Source organism: Phoca vitulina, unplaced genomic scaffold (assembly GCF_004348235.1).
Source record: "Phoca vitulina isolate PV1807 unplaced genomic scaffold, GSC_HSeal_1.0 scaffold30, whole genome shotgun sequence".
Classification (NCBI taxonomy): Eukaryota; Metazoa; Chordata; class Mammalia; order Carnivora; family Phocidae; genus Phoca; species Phoca vitulina.
The window spans coordinates 22113998-22136468 of NW_022589733.1; the positions used below are offsets into that span (position 1 = coordinate 22113998).

The 22471-nt window shown below is 44.3% G+C and overlaps 1 protein-coding gene across 1 annotated transcript in view; it reads left to right on the plus strand.

Annotated features, from left to right (window-relative positions):
• PMFBP1 (polyamine modulated factor 1 binding protein 1) overlaps positions 1-22471 on the plus strand; it is a 50119-nt gene that overhangs the window by 26445 nt on the left and 1203 nt on the right. The window contains exons 7-20 of the mRNA XM_032424336.1: positions 924-1034; positions 4030-4156; positions 4260-4417; positions 5857-6097; positions 8093-8282; positions 8446-8599; positions 9410-9577; positions 9846-9983; positions 14402-14566; positions 15102-15269; positions 15575-15742; positions 16564-16667; positions 17214-17288; positions 19725-19963. Coding sequence (XP_032280227.1) covers positions 924-1034; positions 4030-4156; positions 4260-4417; positions 5857-6097; positions 8093-8282; positions 8446-8599; positions 9410-9577; positions 9846-9983; positions 14402-14566; positions 15102-15269; positions 15575-15742; positions 16564-16667; positions 17214-17288; positions 19725-19963 — 2206 coding nt within the window. The remainder of the gene's footprint in view (positions 1-923; positions 1035-4029; positions 4157-4259; positions 4418-5856; positions 6098-8092; positions 8283-8445; positions 8600-9409; positions 9578-9845; positions 9984-14401; positions 14567-15101; positions 15270-15574; positions 15743-16563; positions 16668-17213; positions 17289-19724; positions 19964-22471) is intronic.

The window sequence follows — 22471 nt, forward strand, 5'->3', positions numbered from 1 at the left end:
ATCCATACTGTGGAATAATATGCAGGCACGAAAAAGGATTAAGCAGACTATAAGAACTAAATGGAAGGATCTTAGTGATATATTGTTGAGAAAAGGTTGCAAAATCCTATGTATAGTTCAATTCCACTTTTATTTTTTAAAGTCTTTGATTATAGTATAGAAGTACCTACTGTAAATTGCCTGTAGCGCACTGCCCCCTAGTAGAAATGAGAGTGGAGAGTAATTGGAGAGATTTCACTTATTTTTGATGCTTGGGTTTTGTTTGAATTATTTTCAACCAAGAACAAAAATTTCATGATTTTTAATTTTTTTTAAAGTCCATACATATCCACGCACTCCATAAAGAACTTCCTTCTTTAATTCTTGAACTTTGAATCCCGTCCTCTGATAGATTAGATGTCTTTCCATCACAGCTTTTTTTTTTTTTTTTTTTAAAGATTTTATTTATTTATTTGACAGAGAGAGACATAGCGAGAGAGGGAACACAAGCAAGGGGAATCGGAGAGGGAGAAGCAGGCTTCCCGCTGAGCAGGGAGCCTGATGCGGGGCTTGATCCCAGGACCCTGGGATCATGACCTGAGCCGAAGGCAGACGCTTAACGACTGAGCCACCCAGGCACCCCTCCATCACAGCTTTTAAAGAACCTTCTGCCTCATAAACTGGACCACACAGAGGTTCAGGAAGGAGTCCAAAATGTGGACACGGGCAGACTCCAGACAAACCACTGTCTATGCCTTACTGAACTTTGATACAAGATTGAGAACCTAATTCTTTCTCTGTTGCAAGCCCACAGGAAGTATGTGATGGATTACATAATATTACAACAAACTTAGGCTGAAAAAAGGAGCACCCTGCCAAAATAGTACTAGTAATAATCACATTACATTGATCATTCAGCATAACTGACCTACACTCATTTGCAGGTTCTAGAGCGTGAAGAGGCTTTGATAAAATTACAAGCGGACTTTGCTTCCTATACAGCCACCCACAGACATCCTCCTAGTTCCTCAGAAGATTGTGAAGACATTAAAAAGGTGGGAGAACTTTTGCTTATTTATGCCTGGGGGGATCGAGTTGAGTTGGGTTTGATTCTGGGTTTTCTCACTTATTTTTTATTTTTACATAATATTTTTATATTTGTGTGACCTTGATTGGCCCTGCTACAAGGATACTGTATGTAATGTATGCCAAGTCCCAAGGAATATGTCTGGCAGTATTCAGTTTTAAAGCCGAATTTTGGAATTGCACCTGCTTCTTAACCCCCTCTCAACAGTATGCCCGAACAAGACACAGACTCTGGTTGGCTTGCTGGGTTCAAAATGACCATCCAGCTTTCTAGTTTCTAGTTGGAGTTGAACCAAATTTAGGAAAGACTATTTATTCAAATTTAGTCCTTCAAAAACTCAATATTTTCAAAATTCAAAGCCATCTCAAAAATTGATTCTAATAGTGAATAAGCATTTAAACCATGTAAACAAATGGCAAGATTTGACCAACCAATAGTCAAAACTATGTTCAGTGCTATCCTAGGTGAGATCTTTTTTTTAATTTTTATTTTTATTCCAGTTAGTTAACATACAGTGTTATATTAGTTTCAAGTATACAATATAATGATTCAACAATTCCATACATCACCCGGTGCTTATCATGACAAGTGCACTCCTTAATCTTCATCACCTATTTAACCCATCCCTTCACCCACCTCCCCTCTGGTAACCTTCAATTCTTCTCTATAATTAAGAGTCTGTTTCTTGATTTGTCTCTCTTTTTTTTCCCTTTGCTCATTTGTTTTGTTTCTTAAATTCCACATATGAGTGAAATCATATGGTACTTGTCTTTCTCTAACTGACTTATTTTACTTAGGATAATGCTCTTTAGCTCTATCCACATCATTGCAAATGGCAAGATTTCATTCTTTTTGTGGCTGAATTATATTCCATTATATATATATATATATATACCACATCTTCTTTATCCATTCATCAATTGATGGACATGTGGGCTGCTTTCATATCTTAGCTATTTGTAAATGAACCTGCAATAAACATTGAGGTGCATGTTTCCCTTTGAATTCGTGTTCTTGTATTCTTTGGGTAAATATCCAGTAGTGAGATTGCTGGCTCATAAGGTAGTTCTATGTTTAAGTTTTTGAGGAAACTCCATACTGTTTTCCACAGTGAGTGCATCAATTTGCATTTCCTAGGTGAGATCTCAAGTCAGTCGTACCTGAACCTGAAGTCCAAGGCAAAGCTAGCCACCTGAGGCTACACTGTGGGCAGGCTTGCTAATCCTGAAATAGCAGCAAAGGGGGTGTGGCAAAGAGAGTAAACAACACATATAAGCTCTCCAAGCATCCCTTAGTGCAGGGACAGAGACTCCTCTTTCCAGGACTCTCTGATGCAGAAAGTTTGAGTGAATGAGGAATCAATATTGAATTTTGGAGTTCCTCCTGGGACATCTGTCAATATTTATTTTAAAGGTCAGTTCCATGTTATTCACGTCCTCACCTATAGCAAGATCTCATAACACTCCCATTTTTTGTCTGAAAAATGTCTTTATTTCTCCCATACTCTTTTATTTTTTGCATAGTGGCTAAAAACACGTAACATTAAATTTGCCATGTTAATCACATTTAAGTGTACATTTCAGTCATGATATTTACGCTGTTGTGCAGCAGTTCTCTAGAACTTTTTCATCTTGCAAAACTGAAACTCTATATTGACTAAACACTAATGCCTCTTTACCACACCATTTTTTTAAATGATGCAGACTTCCCCAAGAAACAGCATACACTCTTCCCTGCCATTTTATGTGTCCTATCCAATGCTTTTGTGGAACCTGGATATTCTATTAGGATGGAACTACCCAGGTCACAATTAATACCAGAACTCAGCTGGCCTGGCATAGAGTGAGCTTTTGAGCCCCTGCAGTGCCCACACCTGGGTCATATGGTGACTTCCCTATATTTCTCCAGCTGTCCCCCTGTCTTCATGCTGCAGTCCTCCCTTACTGACAGCTCTGAAATCACATAAGTATCCCTTGATGCCCAGATGACTAACTGCTCCTCCTCGGCCATGTGTTCTACCCTCTCTTAGTTATAGCCATTCCCTTCTCCTTCAGAGTAGAAGCCAAAGTCCTTGCCCAAGGACTACAAGCCCCCCATGATGTGATCACCCACTAGCCTCTCACCTCATGCCTCCTACTGTCTCCATCGCTCACCCCTCTAACTACATGCCCCCCGCCCCATGTTCTCTCCCCAGAGTCTGGTCACTGGCTAGCTCCCCTGTCTGCAGATACCTACAGATACTACGACACTACAACATGGCTCAGTCTCTCACTTCCAGCAGGCCCCTGCCTAGAGGCACCTTCTCAGTGGGGCCAAACTCTCCATTCTGTTTCTAATGGCAGCCCTCTCCCCCCATACACCTCTATTCTCCTTTTGCTGTTCTTTTCTTCTATAGCACCTGTCAACTGTTAACATTTTCTACAAGTGACTACTTATGCTCTTTGTCTGTCTCACCCCACTATAAGGTCAGCTCCATGGGGTCAAGTATATGTTTCTGTGTTTCTTATTCTACTGTCCCCAGCACCTAGGACAGTGCCTGGCACATAGTAGGTGTTCCATCAATGACTGTTGATTGTTGTAGGGCAGAAGGAGTGGTGGCTTTTGTGCACATTCTGTATGAGGGTGATAAGTCTGCCATATCCGTTTTTAAATTATTTTCATTTGTTTAATTGAGATACAATTAACACACCCTAAAAGTCACTATGTAAAGTGTACAATTCAGTGGTTTTTAAATAGTCACAAGGTTGGGCAACCATCCCCACTAATTCCAGAATATTTTCACTACTCCCAAAAGAAACCCTGGCTGCATGAGCAGTCATTCCCCCTCCTCCCCGCCTCAGCCCCCAGCACCTACTACTCCCCTCTCTGTCTCTCTGGATTTGCCAATTCCAGACATTCGGCATTTTAGAAAGCATTCTTCCCCCATGTCCTCATCCTGCCCTGCTCCTGTCTTACCTGCCCAGATACTGAAGCACTTGCAGGAGCAGAAAGACAGCCAGTGCCTGCATGTGGAGGAGTACCAGAACCTGGTGAAGGACTTGCGCATGGAGCTAGAGGCCGTGTCAGAGCAGAAGAAAAACATCATGAAGGGTAAACCAGGAGCAGGGGGCTGGGGGAGGGGGCAGCGGGGAGAGGCAGAAGGAAGCCGGAGCTCTCTTCTGAGCAAGGAGCACTCTGTCCCTTCCCGCCATAGACATGATGAAGCTGGAGCTGGACTTGCATGGGCTGCGGGAGGAGACATCTGCCCACATGGAGAGGAAGGATAAGGAGGCTGCCATCCTGCAACGGCGGCTGCAGGAGCTACAGACGCAGTTCACGGAGACCCAGAAGCTGGGCTTGAAGAAAGACAAGGTAGGACAAGAGGAGCTCTCTGCTTAGAACCTCCAACAGCACAGGTGTGAGGACAGACCTTGGCCAGAGCTGGCCCTGCAGCTCTGCACCCACTGGGATTGCCTGGGCAACATCAACACATGAACAATGAGACTGCAGGTTCTTTAGGCCCAGAGGCAGTTCTGAGCACTTCTTTGGGACTTTTCATAGCACATAATAAATAAATAAAATACCCATTGTCCAAGGACCTTAATAGAGATGTTGACTCTATAAGAGGTTCTTCCCCAGCCCTGCAACATAGAGAGTTTGGGACACACTTGCATTGTTCTTTTATGCTTTTGTTTATGCTTGATAGTGGAAAGAAATGCTTTAAATATTGTGTAGCCTTATTAAGAACTTCAAGTGAATTTCAATATATAAAATGACAAATATCTTATGAATATGCATATCCGGCAGTTTGAAAATATTAATGGAACTATGCCCTAGAAGATCTGTAGTTGCCAATATAAATCAACGTCCTGGAAAAGCCTAGGAATGGAAGTAAGGCCAGAAAGGTTGTAAAACCAATGCAAGTTTGTGTAGTCAGCACAGTTCCAACTCTACACTTTTATCAGAGATAGCAGAAATCGTCCAACTGATTGACTGGCTGGTCATTCAGGCTCCCTATTTGAAGGTTCAGAGGGGATCCATTAGGAAAAATGGAAGTATCCGGAGAGATAACCACATGCCGCCAGGAGTCTGGCTGAGAAAACAGCTTTGAGTAATTCATATATTCATTCAACCAGTATTTTTGAGCTCCTGTGATAAGCCAAGCACCATTCTAGGCATTAAGAATATAATAACACATGCAACATTCCTACTCCCCTGGAGCTTACATTCTAGTACAGAGAGACAGACAATAAACAAATCACAAAACTAATATATAATGTAATGCCAGGTACTGATAAATTCCTCCAACAGTTTGGTAGCTGTTTCACACAGGGTGGTCATTTGGGCAGAGATTTGAATGAAGTGAGGGAGCTACCCAGGCAGAGGTCTTGAGGAAAAATATTCCAAGCAGAGGGAGTAGCAAGTGCGAGAGCCCTCAGGTAGGAGTCTGCTTAGAATATTCCAGGAGACAAGCTGAAGCCAGGAGGGATAGGGGTGGCAAGAGGTAAGGTCAGACCAGATCATGAGCATCCCAGCAGGTTGCTGTAAGGACAGTGGCCAGTGGAGGCTTTTTGGAGCCAGTGGAGGGTTTTGAGGAAAGGCAGAACAAGATCTGACTTAGGTTTTTAGAGGCCCCCCTCTGGCTGCTGTGTTGGGAACGGCCTGACTTGAGGCAGGGAGCAGAGGTAGGAGACTATGTGATACCCAGGCAAGAGAAGCTAGTGGCTAGAGAGGGCTCAGGACAATCTGTACCTGGCTTCCCTGGGTCGCTCTTCAGGCGTTTATCAGCGGTCACCCTTTGCTTTCTTTAGCTCCTCCAAGAGAAAGACGAAATGCTGCATGAGCTCGAGAGGGAACTGGCACAGGTTCAGAACAGCCTCATGAGAAAGGAGATGGAGTTGGAGAAGCAGCAACGAATGACAACAGAACTTGAAATCACCCTCCAGGAGGTGAAGCAGGATAAGTCCAGGGCAGAGTGTGGGGCCCTGCGAGCTGAAATCCAGAAGCTGAAGGACTGTCTCGAAGATGCCCAACAGCAACAGAAGCTGGCTGGTGAGGCCCCCGGCAGACAGGAGTCCCCACCACACTTCAAACCCTCAGGGCTAGAGCAGTCCCCCCTCTTTCTCTGAATGGCCACTTCCTGCTCCTTTCCCCACTCCTCTCTCCAGACCTTCTCCTGATCTCATGGCACATCTCACAGGGATCACAATGCCCTCGCGAGCTCCTTCACTCACCCCTAACTGGGAAGGTGAACTGCTGAACGCACACGCCCGCTGTTTTCCCAGCAGCCTTCACTGAAGTTCACCTTTCCCCATCACAGGGAGGACAGGGCTCAGTACTTTGCTTCTGTGCACTGTGTTCCTCCCCATCTTCTCCAGGACCTTCGTCACACAATTTACTCTTCCCTCCCTTAGACACCTTCTCTCCCCTTCGTTGCTTCCCAACACATTCTTTTCTGTGCAGCCTGCGCTGCGGATCATGTCCTTGCTCCTCTGCTGAAATTGATTTCTCAGAGGTCACCGATAACTTCTTGCCCTGGGCATGGACTTTCCCTTGCGGGGATGAAAACGATCAGAAATTAGGTACTGGTAATGGTTGCATACCTTTGTGAGTATTGCAGAAACCACTGACCTGTATGCTTTAAAGGGTTAAATGTTATGTTAGGTGAGTGACATGTCAGTTTGGGGGGGAAGGTCCATACTGTGGCCTCCTTCCCCACCCTCCTTTAACTGTGTGTGTCTGGATGTGTTGTTGGCCTCCCACACTCAACAATTGTTTCCCATTTTGGAGATGTAACAGGTCCCTTCTTCTTTCACAAATCTCATCGTTTCCTCTTTTCCCTCCTTCTCTGACAGTAGTCATCCCTCCCTTAAACTCTGCCCTCCCCCCTCTACTCTCTTTCTCAGCACAACTCCAAAACCTAGAGCCCCAGCCCTGACTTGGCACCTGTGGTCACTCCTGTCTTTAGAGAGTAGCTCCGCCTGGGCAACTCACCTTCCCCTCTAACTCAGCATTCCCCAAACTGAACTTTCTCTTCCCTGCTTAGAAAAGAAATTCCTCCTCCTTCTTCCAAGGTATATCATTATTTCTGCAGTGACACCATCTTTCTTCCAGTATCCCAGGCTGAAAAATGGAGACAAGGGTGATATTTAAAAGAGAAACAATAGTTGAAACTTTAGGATATAGGAACATATTTGGTGTGGAGAAACTCCAGTAAACAACTTATCTGATGTTTCTCCCTTTATACCCAGTAGGGGCAAGGGTAGGGACTAAAAGGATATTGTAGGAAGTCTTTCTCCATTTAATACATTCCAATTTTCCTAAAATACTCTTTATGCCAGGTCTCTGCTCAAGAACCCACTAAATTAACTCTGAACATTTCTCTCTGACTTTCAAAATCCTCCAAAACCCCCTCCTATCCATGCACTCACTCAGCGGTCTCCCAGCACTCCTTCCCATTTTCCTTTCCAGTCAAGCCAATCTCTTCCCATCCTCTTCCCACTTGCCTCTCCCATTCCATTCCTATGCACTTGCTCTAACATTCCCCCCATCTGGAATTCCCTTCCTCCTCCTTTTTCTCAGGCCCAGCGCCATCTCTGTTCCTCCGTAAGTCCATCCCCGACTGTTCTCACCCACATTGACCTTGCTTCACAGGAGTTCGCTGTGAGTGCACACTTCACATGACTGTGTTCTCTATGTCATGTGGGCCAGTTATGTCTCCCTCGCAAGACTCTAAACTCCGTTAGGGTCAGGATTTGTCCCTAACGACAGGATGAGTCACATAAGAGATACTGAGCAATTTATATTGATTTGTTTAACTTTAGTCCAGAAGCAGTCCACGGCTCAGGGATAGCTGAAGACAGATAATTTAACAGGGCTCCTTAGGAGTGATAATGAGATGGAGAGAAAAGAGAAAAGGTTGGAAATTGAAGTAGGTCACAAAATGAAGGAGCAGACTTTTTAACTGGTCTTATTTGAGAGTCTGATCTTCACACACACCCCCTTCTCCCATGCACATGTGCCTGACTTGTCTGCTGGCTTCTACAGCTCAGCAAGCTGCCCAGTACAAAGAAGAGACCCTTCTGGCAAAGAGTAACCTGGAGGATGCACAGAGGAAACTGCAAAGCTACCTTTTCCTGGAGAAGCAGAAGACGGAGACCATTCAGGAGCTGCAGAGAGAACTTCAGAAGCTGCAGAAGGATTCCTTGATGGCTGGAGAGGAACTCGCACCCAACAGGTACCACCGTGTCAGCTCCAGAGAGAGGCTCTGTCTCTGGTGAGCCGGTCTGGACACGGCAGCAGCTGCCTGGGAATGAGATAACAAGCCCCATGCAGCCGGCTCACCATCTGCCTACACAGACACCAGAGTCTGTCTTCCTGTTGTTGCCATTTTGCTTTAGGAAGCGGATAGAGGAGCTGACATTAGAACTCTCTGAGGCCCGGAGGAAGCTTGAAAGTTCAGAAAAGGAGAAGAGGCAGTTTCAGAAGACAACGACTGAGCAGGATATGAAGCTGAATGAACTGCTAGATCGTCTAAAACTCCTTCAACACCAGGTATAAAGGGCAAGTACGCTGCCAGCCCAAGCATCTGCTCTACTTGAGATTAAATATATTAGTCTTTATTTGGGAAGATGCCACCACCAATCCATTCAAACTAATTGTCCAGAATTTGTGTTAGAATGCTAAGCCAGCCTATCAGCTTTGATTCCCATGACTGATAATAAGCATTTTCAAGGGCTAAGCTTAAAAACAGTCAGAGGACAATGCTGGGTTTTTTTTATAGGATTCGAAACCTATCCTTGTCAGTCATTTTAAAGTTTTTGATCTCTGAATTATTCTTTCTGTGCTTTTCTAAGATTTTTTTTAAATTTATTCAAAGAGCTTTTTATGTGGAAATATTTGGTAAGTGGGAGAGAAGGTTGATGCTGTGGGAAGGTTGGTATATCTAATTAGACAAAAAAAAATATTGCTGAACATCTGAGGAAACTTTTTTTATTATCTATGCTAAAAAACCAAGGAGTTGCCCTCATATTTATCTCAGCCATTTTCTTTGTCTGGGGGCGTGGGTGTTGTTTTGTTTTTTCAAAAATATACAGCCTAAGACTGTCTTTCAGGACAGTGTTTTAAAAAAAAGAAAGAAAGAAAGAAAAAGAAAAACAGGGTTTATTTATTTATTTATGTGAGAGAGCAAGCACAAGTGGGGGCAGGAGCCAAGGGAGAGGGAGAAGCAGGCTCCCTGCAGAGCAGGGAGCCGGATGTGGGGCTTGATTCCAGGACCCCGGGATCATGACCTGAGCCGAAGGCAGCCTCTTAGCTGACTGAGCCACCCAGGTGCCCTCTTTCAGGCCAGTCTTTATTTCTCAGCACAGAGAGCAAGCCTCCGCCAAAAGCAGTCTAACAGAGGAGCTTCAGGAGGTGACAAGATTACTGGAGGAGAAACGGGAGCAGTTGAAAAAGAGCAAAGAGCAGGAGAAGTTGCTGGAGCAAGAGCTTGAGACATTCCGACAGGAGGAAAAAAAGAAAGAAAAAATGGTGAGAAGGAGAGTCCAGAAGAGCTGGGTTCATGAATCCAGGGCAAGGCTTGAGCCCCACTGAGCCTGGCAGGATACAGAGGCCGTGGGGGCTTAAACCTTAGGAGAGAAGGGAGGGAAGGTAAGAAAGGCAAGTGAGCAGGAGAGAGAAGGCCCAAGACACCACAGGCTGCAGCATGGAGTTGTGGGCATGGGCAGGAGGAGCAGGCTTCTATGGGAGCCTGAGGTAACACCTCTTTTCTGGGCTTTGTTCTCTAATGGGGGAGCAGACAAAGGAAAATTTGAGGATGTTGGAGGAGGAAAATGAGACTGTCAAAGCACAGTTGATGCAATGTTCCACGCAGCTGGAGTCCTCTCTCAGCAAACAAAACGCCTCCCAGCAAGTCATCCAAGAGCTAAATAATGAGGTGAGTTGACAGAAACCCTGAGGGAGTGAGAAACTTGAACCCTGGGACCCTTGACCTGAAATCAGAACTTATCTCTCCTCCACCACAGAAATGCAGCTAAATGCCCAGCCCACATGCATCCCGTGGTGCCTCTAACTCCACTTCTCTCCTTGAAGTGGGGGTAACCCTCCTGCACCCGCTTGCTTAGCCAAAGAAATGTTTCTTCCACTTGTGGAAGGTCTTATGTGATATCTGCTGGAGCTCCCAAACTTCCTGGGCTTTGGCAGCAATATTCCACAGCAACATTTCAGGCAAGACTTGAGTGAGTCCACTGTTGGGGCAATTGGCTAGGGAACACTACCAAAAATGGTGCCAAAGCACAAAAAAAGGGGACGGAAAGGGAGACAGCTATTTATCACTACACAAATAAAGATGACAGAAAAGAGTAAATGGCAGCTAACAAATACAGGCGCCATGCTTGAAGTCAGTCATCATTCATTGACTGTCTACTTATGTCCTTCACATGCCTTCCATCTGCTTGACTCCCAACAAGATAGAGATTACTATGATCCTCATTTTACAGAGAAAAGGAAGGCTGGGGCTCAAGGTAACTGAACAGTAAGTGATGAGATGGACCACTGTTTGCACCTGGATCATCTAGCTCTGACACCTAACCTCTTTCCCCTTCATCATGGACAGCAGTACTTTCCCTAACTGAATATATTTCATCTTTCTTCAGGAAACAAATATAGCATCTTGATAGGTGGTCTCTTGGGTTACAAATGAAAGACAAAGCAGCTCTGATTCTTTGATAATTTAAGAAGAAAAAAATGTTAATCTTAAAATATTGTGGACTATGCAAAGTATAAGAACAGCACTGTCCAGTGGAACTTTCTGTGATGATGGAAAAGTTCTATATGAGAGCTCTCTAATATACAATATCTACTAGCCATATGAGGCTGTTGACTGCTTGGAATATGGCTTTGTATGACTAAGGAACTGAATTTTTAATTTTAATATTAACTAATTTTAGTTTTATTTAAATGTAAATAGCCTCATGTGGCTAGCGGCTACCATATTAGATAGCACAGAAACTGACATTTCTGGAGTTTTGTCCTCCCACGATATAAATCTCTCCTTTGCTGTGGTCCAGAGTTAAGGTCTGAGTCACTGAGACCCCCAAGGAACCTCCCTGAATATAAGGGATATTACCTTAGTATTTAATATGGACCTATTATCATGTTTGCCAAAAGAAAGATAGCCATGTAAACGTGGAAGTAAAAGCATTCATTTCAGAATTCGTTGATGGAAATCAGGAGACTAGAGGGGGTTTTTTGTGTGTATAAGCATGTTCAACTTTTTAAAAGCATATCTCATATATAGTAGATGTATTATCAGTTGAAACAGTCATTAGAAAGAGGCTTAGTTTTGCATTCTAAAATGCATTTTCTCTCATCAGTATTCCATATTTAGTTTTTAAAGTTACCATCTGAAAGCAATAGATCTTGAGATTTTTTTCATCTCTGATTCGAGGACAATTTTCCACTACATTTTATAATTAATTACTGTTAATAAGAAAGCTAATTTATTTTGCATATTTATTCTGTTTTGGACTTCTTCTTGAACTCACTTCTAAGCAGTAATAGTTTTTCAGTTGCTTCTCATGGATTTTCTAGGTAGATGATTATATCATTTGCAAGCAACAACAATTCTCTAAACCTTTGTAATATTTATTCTTTTTTTTTTTTTTTTTTTTGCCTTATTGCATTGGACAGTACCTACAGTTTGGTGTTTAACAGTAGCATCCTTTTCTTGCTTTTAACATTAATAGGATCCAACTGTTTTGGTATGATGTTCTTTGTAATATGGTGAATAAAATTAATTAATTGGTCCTTATTTTGGCCCATCCTTATGTTCCCAGTATGAGTCCCAGTGGTGCATCATGTATTACTCTTTTAAAACAATACTTGGAATGTTCTAGGAAGTAAAATAAGGCCAGTATGACTGGAGTGTAGTAATCGAGGAGGATATTGGTATAGGATGAGAGTAGAGAGATAGGTAGGGGTAGACATTGTGGCCTCTGTTAAGCAATTTAGGGTTTTATTCTAGGAGCAATGAAAAGACATTGATGAAATTTCCTTAAAGGGGCTGGAGAGGTGATTTGAGCTAAGTTTTAAAAATATAACTCTGACTAATATGTGGAAATTTATTGAAGAGAGGGATATGGAAATGAGGGATCCAGTTAGGAGAGTATTGCCATTCAAGCTAGTGTGGCATCAGTGAAGACAGAATGAGCAAATTCATGGTGTGTTTTGGCAGCGGAATTGACCAGACTAATGATGGACTGAATGTGAGAGGAAGCAAGGAATCAAGGATGACTTAATGAAACCCACCTTTAAAACCATCTAGGCTTAATGCTTTTGGTGAGGGAGACAGTACATCTTTATGAGAACTTTTATTAAAACTCCTTGATTGTATAATTTACATATATCTATATATAGGTTTTCAGTATCTTTCTTCAAGCTAAACCACTGATGTTAGAGAAATTTAAAATAAAGCCTCCAAACTCCAATGGACTTTTAGTTCATAACAGTCTTCCCAACTTACCCCTTTTCTCCTGAAAAAAACATACCCCTCCTTTCTTCCCCAGATTTCCCTATGGTTTTGCCACAGCTTCTTTGTCCCAGATTGCAATTCACTTTCATTCCCAAATAAACCCATCTTTTGCTGGTAATTTTTTTTTTTTTTTTGCTGGTAATTTTTTAAAAATAAAAACAATAAATAAATAATACAAATAATAAATAATATATATCTATTACATATAAATAATACAAAATCAATTAATTAAGCTTCTGTGATTTATGTCACCACCTTTCTTTTTGGTATCTCGCCTCTGTGATGACATTTCCTGATTTGGCCACCAATTATCAAGAGCTTAGTGAGTTACAGTTTCTTCAGTCATTCCCCTGGTTTATTGGGCAGACCAGTTGACTCCATGTTTTCAGAAGTCCCCAAAAAAGATGCATTTCTTTTTCCAGAAGACCAAATTATTTTATCTTTAGGAATGGTTTCATTCCTGGGACATGTAAATATAGGGTCAGCAGTACAATCTAACACTTCTCATCTCACCAGTTCTTAGAGTTCAAGATACTCAAAATTCCATCTGAAAAAATAATAAACTTCAAACACGGAGCTGTTACTGAAGAAAACCCAATGGAGTATGTTTCTATGTGGATGGGGGTGTATTAAAATATCAAAGAACAGATAAAATACCAAAGAACAGAAGTTGGGCATGTGAATTTCTAAGGTCTCCCTTCTGCTCCCAGATTTGGAAGTAGATCTCTGCCCTGTACTTAAAAGTATTTAATAACACGGCTAGTTACTTAGCATGTTCATGACCGTACTCACAGCTAGGTAGTAATTTATACCTTACTAAGTCCTTTTTACAAACTATATAATCTTATTTGATCATCACCAAAACTCTATGAAACAGATGAAAGTAACTGGCTTGCAGAAGAGGAAACTGAGGCTCAGAGAGATTAAGTAAATGACAGAACCACAACCTCTAACTCCAGATCTCAATTCCTTTTTTTTTTTTTTTAAAGATTTTATTTATTTATTTGAGACAGAGAGAATGAGAGAGAGAGAGAGAGCACATGAGATGGGGGAGGGTCAGAGGGAGAAGCAGGCTCCCTGCTGAGCAGGGAGCCCGATGCGGGACTCGATCCAGGGACTCCAGGATCATGACCTGAGCCGAAGGCAGTCGCTTAACCAACTGAGCCACCCAGGCGCCCCTCAATTCCTTTTAACTATAGCATGAGTACATACTCATTACTAAGTTTAAGACACAGACTTCAGTTTTTAAACATGCTTTACCAGAACCACATGTTCAGTGCATCCCTAATTCCAAACATTGCCATACAAAATATTTCATTCAGTCAAAAACAATGATTTAGTATTTACTGAGCACATATTATATGCCATGCCCTGGGCTGTAGGCAGTGGGGATATAGCAAGGAAGGAAGTAAACACAGTCCTGCTTTCATGGTGCAAGTCTAGCGGATTATGTCAGGAACTAAGAAAGGCATAAAATGTACAAATGAAATGTTGTATCATGGTTCCTAAACTAGAACTGAATTCCAGATCTTTATTAAAGACTACAGAGTCTGTGAAAGGGATTATTCATGTACTTAATACATCATGGCCCAGTACTGCCAGTACTCCTTGTTTGCGGGGGACCTGCTAACTTAGAAGGGGAAGTGTGAGGAGAGGGGCGCAGAAGAGCCTGGAAAGGCAGCTGTTCTTTTTATAACAGTGAGGGGAGGGTGCTCTGTCTGTTAGTACAGAGGGAAGAGAGCCCAGCTCTGGTCCATTTCCTGTAGACACAGAGGATACCTCTATAGGTATGAACCTTGATAGTGATGTTCCCCCTCCTAAAGCTAGTCCTTCAGAAGGAGGCCTTAGAGAGTCTGCAGGTCCAGCTGGAGAAAGCTGTGCAGAAGGAGAAGCAATATCTCCAGACCATGGTCAGTAAAGAGGCCTATGAGGAATTGTCCCGAAAGTCAATCGCCTGCCAAGATGACCTGACACAAACTCTCGAGAAGGTAAGCCATACCCTCTCATCTCCAGGGCTTTTTGGGGCAAAGAAATGTCCGAGTAGCTCGAGAAGTGCAAGAGTCAATCCCCTGCCCAACTGGCTATCACCAGGACCATCTGCATCCTGAGCTAGGATGTCCTTCCAGGGAAGGCCTGCCTCCTCATAGTGAGGCTTTTTTGGGGTGGGAGAAAGGGATCACAAAGAACCAGGCCAAATCTAATGAGTCTTTCTGCCCACAGGTGATCCAGGGGCAAAGTTTTCCCAAAGCCTAAGTTGTCTGGGCAATTTGTGCCCCACCCAGTGCTGATCATGCCTAGCTGATCAGAGAACTGGAAAAAGAGGAAATGGGGTAGGGGAACGAAGATGTAGAAAATCAACCACTGTCACTTCCCACCCCTCCCTGGGACACTAGGCAAGTGACCAGGTGTCTGCTACCCTGAGCAGAGGATGGGGAGGGACTGGAACACTTCTCCATTCAGCACTCAATAGAATGGGCCAAAGAACTGTGACAGCCATTCTTATCCCCTTTGTCTTTATGGAAGCTCAATCATACGACCTCAGAGACCAAGAGCCTGCACCGAACCTTGGCACAGGCCCAAGAGAGGAAAGTTCAGCTGGAAGATGAAATCATTGCTTACGAGGAGAGGATGAAAAAGCTCAACATGGAATTAAAAAAACTGCAGGGCTTCCAACAGCAGAGCGAGCTAGAGGTGAGGAGCAGCCAGGAGCTCAGGCTGTCTTCCTGTTCCAGGTCCCCAGGGTCTCTCTCTTCTTGCCCCTGAGCTCTTTAGTACAGAGCCATTCCCTTTGGCTAACGGGTTCTCCATTTGCTGGCTCAGGGAGCTTCAGGCAAAGGCAGCCAGGGGCGCCCTCTGCTGGTATTGGCAGTAAAATGCCCCCTACGGAGTCCCTCAAAGCCGAGAAAGCGCCTTCCTGCCTTGTCACAGAGGCCCTGGGCTCAGGGCGGCCAGCCCGCCAGCCGGGGTCTCCCTCCTCACTTTGCGCCCCTGAGCAGGTTCAAGCCTTCGACAAGAAGCTGGAGGAGATGAGCAACCAAGTGTTGCAGTGGCAGAAGCAGCACCAGAGTGACCTCAAGATGCTGGCAGCTAAAGAGGAGCAGCTCCGTGCCTTCCAGGAGGAAATGGCCGCCCTGAAAGAGAACCTCCTGGCAGATGAGAAGGAGGTGGGCACTCCTCAGCTTCCGGTCACTTCCTCCCAGACCCTCCCAGCACATCCACGACCACCTGGATACTAGACCAACCTTGGTGGGGGAGGGGGTGCCTAAGAGCAAGGAAAGGACACCCCCAGCCCACTCTATTCAGTGCAAAGTAGGGTCTGGGTGCGCTAAGGCTCACAGCAGTTGTCTCAACCCAACTGTCTTCCTGTGCCTTCGTTGATAGAGATAGTGAGCGAACAAAGGCCCATTCCAGAGAAGAGAGTGCCATCTCCCTGTCAGGAATACCAGCCATCCCTGACTTAGATAACCTCCTGGGCAGTCCTCCTCCAGAGCCCATCCTGACATTTTCACTTACCCTGCAGTAGAATCTGCTAAGAGATCTTTGAGCATGCCTTATGCCCCGGTCCCTGAGCAGTGAAGTTCATGGCAGGATCTCTTGGTGTAGCCACAGGACCTTTGCTTGCATTAGAAAAAAAGGCATCCATTCCTCAAGATATTTTTTCTTCCATCTGTTAAAAAATTGGCTTAACATATTGCTTTTTAAAAACAAGATGTTTTAATGCCTTTGCACAAAAATCATTATTGTAAGTATACACATCTACTTTGTCTCTACTATAAACAGTGCCCTGCTCAGAGATGTCACCTTTTGTGCATGCACTGCTGGAGGTAGAGATGCTGGCAGGTCCAACTCTGGCCTAGGGGTTGGTCAGCAGAACCAATGTTTCTTCTTCCAGGAAGAGAGAAGAGACCTGATTTGGGAGTCGGGTGGTGACAGGCCTATGCTCCCCCCCCCTCCCCAACCATCTCATTTTCTTCTTGTACCAAAGCCTGCCTGTGTGCCCCAGCGGTCTACGGCTAAAGACACCTGTAGGCTACGCCGAGAGAATGATCAGATTATGTCCAACATGGAGCAATGGGCAAAAGAGCAGAAGTAAGTAAGAAATTATAAAGTAAGGCAGGGTTCCAAGGCCTGGGCTGAGCTGAGAAACTGCACATGTGCCAAAGAATAGTGTCACATACACACGCACGTGCACACACACACACACACACACACACACAGTGCCCTCTAGGGAAATGAATTCAGTAATAGCCCACATTCAAGAGCTGGGAATAAGATGGAGGGGCCTCAACTCTTCAGGCAGAATCAGGAAGACCTGCTGGCTTAGAAACAGAGCAGCTCCAAGATAAAAGGGATGCTTTGCTGTAGGTCAGATTTCCTCTCCCCAACCTGGAATCTGGCTTCCCTGCCTGGATCCCTTGAACTCACCTGAGATCACAGTGATTTTGCATAGTAATTGAGAATGGAAGTTTCCCTCAATTGCCAGGTGCTAGTGAGGCTCTAGCTCTGGGGAGTGGGTAATGAGCTGGAGTCTAGGGCTCAGCAGACACCTTGCTGAGAACACCAGCCTCCTAGCCATCCAACTCATGCTCTTCCTCATGGGGGTCTGGGAACTTTCTCTTATGGATTTTATTACAGGATCGCCAATGAGAAACTAGGAAACAAGCTCCGTGAGCAGGTCAAATATATTGCCAAGCTGACTGGTGAAAAGGAGTAAGTCATCCCACACCACCCAGGCTGCTGTTGGGCCCTAAGGAGAAGGGTCAGCCATGAGCCAGGGCTGGCTTTATCATTAAATACATGCATCTGACCTCAGGAAAGGGCTGGGACTATGGAAAGATTCTGGGTCATGAATCTGCATTTATGTGACCTTGGGCGCATCACTGCACCTCTTTGGGCCTTCCCTCACCAACAATACAGAAAGGGGTTACTAGTCTCTATGCCCCTTCCCCCGTCACCTGCTGTGATTCTCAGGGGACAAAAATGCTAAGAAGGAAACAGGACCTGAAAGGCAGGGTAGAGGCTAAGCTGCTGTAACAAAGAGACCTCCAAAAGAAGGAACATAGAACATGGAAGGACCAACCCTAGGAGGTGAACAGTCCAGGTTGGTGGGGTTCCTCTGTCCCACGTGGTCATTTGGGGACCTAAGTTCCTTCACCTTGTTGTTCCACCCTCCCCTGTGACCATGCTTCATCCTCATGGTCAAAGGTGGGTCAGCAGACTGTGGTGTGGGAGGAGTGTTGGAAGTTTGGGAACAGAGATGTCTAAAACCGAGATTTCAGAGATGGTATAGTCACAGATAATGACAAGCTCTAGAGCAGTGGCTCCCAACCCTTTGGCAGGAAGCACTTAGAAAATAATCACATTTGTTTGGCACAGTGGAAGAATTTGGGATGAGTTGTTTGTGACAAAGTTGACCAACCAGTGGCTGCCCCAAGAGCTGAGGGTGTCCACATCTCAGCACACCTGGAACCCACTCATCAGCCCCAGGTGGAAAGCTCTGTTCTGAGCTGTGACCATAGGATGGTGGCTCAGTTTAAGGAGAGGACAAGATCATTGTAATATAGAAGTCAAGGGACTGAGAGGCTTGGATAGAATGTACAGGATGTTGAAGGCATTGGGAATGCTGACAGGAGTGGGCCAGAGAGAGTGTCAGAGAGCCAGAGAATGAGGGCATCGTGAGGACCCCACCTGCAGGCCCAGTGGCATATGGAGTGTGGCGATGACACAAGGAGCTCCGGGGGTGTCTTCAACACTGGCCAGGTTTACAGAGAGCAAGAGGGCAAAGCACGGGCCCAGCGAAGTTCAGAATGAATTCTTTGATTTCCCTCTAGAAAAAACCATGAAATTTTTCACTAGGACAAAAGCATTTTCTAAAAGGGATTAGCTGAAAGAGAAATTGTAAAAATCTGAAGGTAACAGAGCATTTCAGGCTTTTTCTTATGATGTGCCAAGTTCCAGGAAGTTCTGTTTCACAAAGAACTCATTCCTGAGTTTGAACCTATTTGAAGAAAAGCCATCTTTTAATAATAATAATAATAATAATAGTAATAATGACACAAATAATATTTATCTGTTACATGTGTGAAGCACTGTTCTAAGTGCTTTATATGTATTAATTAATTAATTTATTTATTTATTTTTTAAGATTTTATTTATTTATTTGACAGAGAGAGACACAGCGAGAGCAGGAACACAAGCAGGGGGAGTGGGAGAGGGAGAAGCAGGCTTCCTGCTGAGCAGGGAGCCCGATGTGGGACTCGATCCCAGGACCCTGGGATCATGACCTGAGCCGAAGGCAGACGCTTAACGACTGAGCCACCCAGGCGCCCTATGTATTAATTTATTTAATCTTTATAAGAACTCATGAGTTCAGTACCATTAAAATCCCCATTTATGGATGAAGAAAGAGAGGAACCCAGAGACTAAATAACTTGCCCATGGCCTCAGGAAAAGTAAATGGCAGAACCAGAATTCCAACTTGGGAAGTCTGGTTCCAGAGCCCATGGCCACCCACTGCCCTCGACACTGGTTTGGAGAAATATGACCAGTTATGGAGCCACAGGAGATATGTTAAGTTCTTTCACCTCGCCTACATCACTGCTACCATTTCTTCATCCATAAGATGGGGACAAGTTACTTACCCAAGCTCTCAACAGAGCTGGGATCCCCTGTGCTCTGAACCTTCCAGCAAAGGGAGGGGAAAGAACTTGGCTTTGGCATCAGAACTGGATGAGAGTGTTTCCCAGGCACAGCTGGGACAGCCCAGGCACATGGGATTGTTCATGACAGCCTTACAGCTCTTCAAATCAAATTTCTATCTTTTGTCAAACTGGAGCTTTATATGAAGTGCAGAAGGCAGATCAGACTCAACTGTCCCCATCTGACAGATATGAAAACAGGCCCTGAGTTGACATGACACAGTGGCTCAGAAGTACTGGTTTTGGGTCCACCCCGGCCCTGGGCCTGGGCTTCTTCCAGGGGATACACATAGGCCTCCATTTCTATGGAACATGAGAGCACCAGCTCTGAAAGGACTTGGATGTCCATGGCCCTCCTCCCTGTGTTGCCTTTATCTGCCCCTTCCAGTGGGAAACCAAGATACTGAAGCAGACCAAAGAACTCCTGTCCTTCCTTCTCCTTCCCTAGCCACCTCCACAATGTAATGGTCCATCTGCAGCAGGAAAACAAGAAACTGAAGACTGAGATAGAGGAGAAGAAGCTGAAAACTGGACACCCAAGGCTATACACCAAAGCCCTAGGCCCGAACAAGATGGAGCCCATACAGAGGGGAAAAGTATGTGCCACCTTGGGCTTTAGGGGGATGACCCAGGACGTGAGCCAAAGAATGGACATCACCAAGTTTGTCGGGATACCCCACTGCTCAGGTATGTCTGCCATTTGTCTTTTGCTACTTATATGATGTCATCTTTCTTAGTCCCATGGTTCAAAAAAATAGCAACAGCCTGATATTATTTTTCAAGAAGAGATCACTGGATTGGGAATTCAATCCCCAAGTAGGAACTGGGGGACAGACCTTCTGTTTAGCCACTCTGGACCAGAGATCACTGTTTCCTCATATGTTGTGGGAACAGGTGAGTGAATTAAGACTTGTTCTGATCTAAGACTCTTTGATGATAGCCAAGTGCATCATATCTCAGACCTATCCCTTCCCCTGACCCAATCTCTTTTCGGGAGTGTGGGGACAAGAGGAGAACAGGTAGAATAAACATCTTCCTCCTATAATCTGTTCTGAAAACCCCACAAGAGCACCCTGATCCCCTGTACAGCATGGATCCATAGCTACCTTTTCTGTCATCTATAGACCCCATGTTACCCCAGAGGGAAGAAGTCACCCCACAACTGAGCTGCCCGGCCATGAGGAATCATCTCATTAATTTCTCCTCAAATCAAGACTGTCATTTCCTCCCTGTTCCCTCAGGTTCCTCATATTGCTAGAATCAGCACCTTGCCCTGGGCAGCATTTCCACCTACGTTTTTCAGAGGACAGTGATTTTCCACCCCTCTCTCTTGACCTGGATCAGCTCTTACAGGAATGCATCAAGGTCCCTGCCTATTTTTCAAGATGCTAACATTTTATTGAGTTTTGTCCACTTACTGCAGTGGAGTGAGCATTGGAACCATACTACCATCTCCAGACCCAAACTCTAAAATAAAGACATGAGCATAGCAGTCTCAGTGAGCTCTTGGCGTCTTGCAGACATCTCTGCCCCCTTCAGCCCCCCACAACATGTTCATCCCTGTTTTCTCTGGATTCTAAAAGACATAGTCTCTTTCATATATACGGACAGCTAAAATTCCCAAAGCGAGATTCTGGATTATCTGGATTAGTTTTTAAACCAGCAAGAGATAATTAGCTCCCCCTTTATTTTTTCCATCTATCTGGAATTTAAGAAAAAAAATCTTAAAAACCTCAAAAAGGAAAGTAATCCTGAGACCCACAAGAAAGGAAATGAGTGATGCATTTTCCGAGCGGAGGAGGGAGATAGCCATCTGCTTTCTTTCCGCCATATTACATTTCTCCTTTTAACAATTTTATTTTTCTCCCCAGCCAGCTCAATACAAGTAAAATTCCATTACAACAAACTCCAAGGACAGCTAAACTATTTTATTGTGGTAGGATTTTGTTAAACTGAATACATGTCTGGAATTTATATTCTTGGTCTGTAGGAAATTGAGAGAAATAGCTACTAAGGTAAAGTAAGAGAAAGAAATGAAAGCGTTTGTGTCTCAGGGTAGGGGGGCAGGAGAAGTGAAGAAACCCACTAGTTGGTAAGGATTCTTAAATATTCTTGCCTCCCTCCCCAGCCAGACAAAAGCTAAGACATGTTATATAGCATGCCCCTGCCAGAACTTGGCGAGGGCAAATACTCGAAGTGCAGCATGGGGCAGGGGTGACAGGCATCTCTGATAGTCTCTGCTGTGACAGTTGTTGTCTGCTTTTTATGCTTATTTTTTACTATGTACCGCCATTGGGTTTAGAGTAAGGATATATTTTCCAGAGGAAAGTGAAGAACCTGGTACTAATGAAATGACTTCCTGCTTCTGGCCTGTGACCCATTTATTCAAACAAAATTTCAATGTCATTAAAATCCCCAGTATAGTCTACTAAAAAAAAAAGGCATTTTGTCTCTATATTTATGAAAAGGTATCATATATGTTGGCCAGAGACTATAGTATCTGGATACTTTGCATATGGTACATTTTTTCAAAGTTATTTTTCACTTCCTGTGGTGTGATTACACCAGAGCACAGCTGGTAGTGAGTTATGGGAAGCAAAGGGGCAGCAGAGCCGGAAAAACACGGATATGTCACCCAGCCATCTGGCCTTGCAAGCCCAGCCAGGGAGGAGATCTGATGGGATAGAGGGGTTGAACTTAGGGAAATGTAGTTTCTCTAAGGATAAGGCAAAGGGCAGGAAAGCTAACTATAATTCTTTAAGAAATAACCAAAGGGGTTTCTAAAAGGTAGTCTGAACAGCTGATAATAGAAGCGGTCTCTGTATGATACAGTAGTGCTAGATTCATGTCATTATACATTTCCCAAACCCACGGAATATCTAACACCAAGAGTAAACCCTCACGGAAACTATGGGGTCTATGGGATAATGTGTCAATGTAGGTTCATCGAGTGTGAAAAATGAACCACTCAGGTAGGACGTTGATAGTGGGGAGACCGTGCTTGTGTGGGAGCAGAGGGTAAATGGGAAATCTTGGTACTTCCCGCTCAATTTCACTGCACACCTACAACTGCTCTAAGAAGTAACCAAAGAAAGGAAAGGAAAGAGTTATGAAGCTAGGACTTTAGCCAAGGGGATTGTCAGTAAAATAAGAGCTTCGGCCACCCAGTGGGAAGATGTCACTCAGATTCTGATA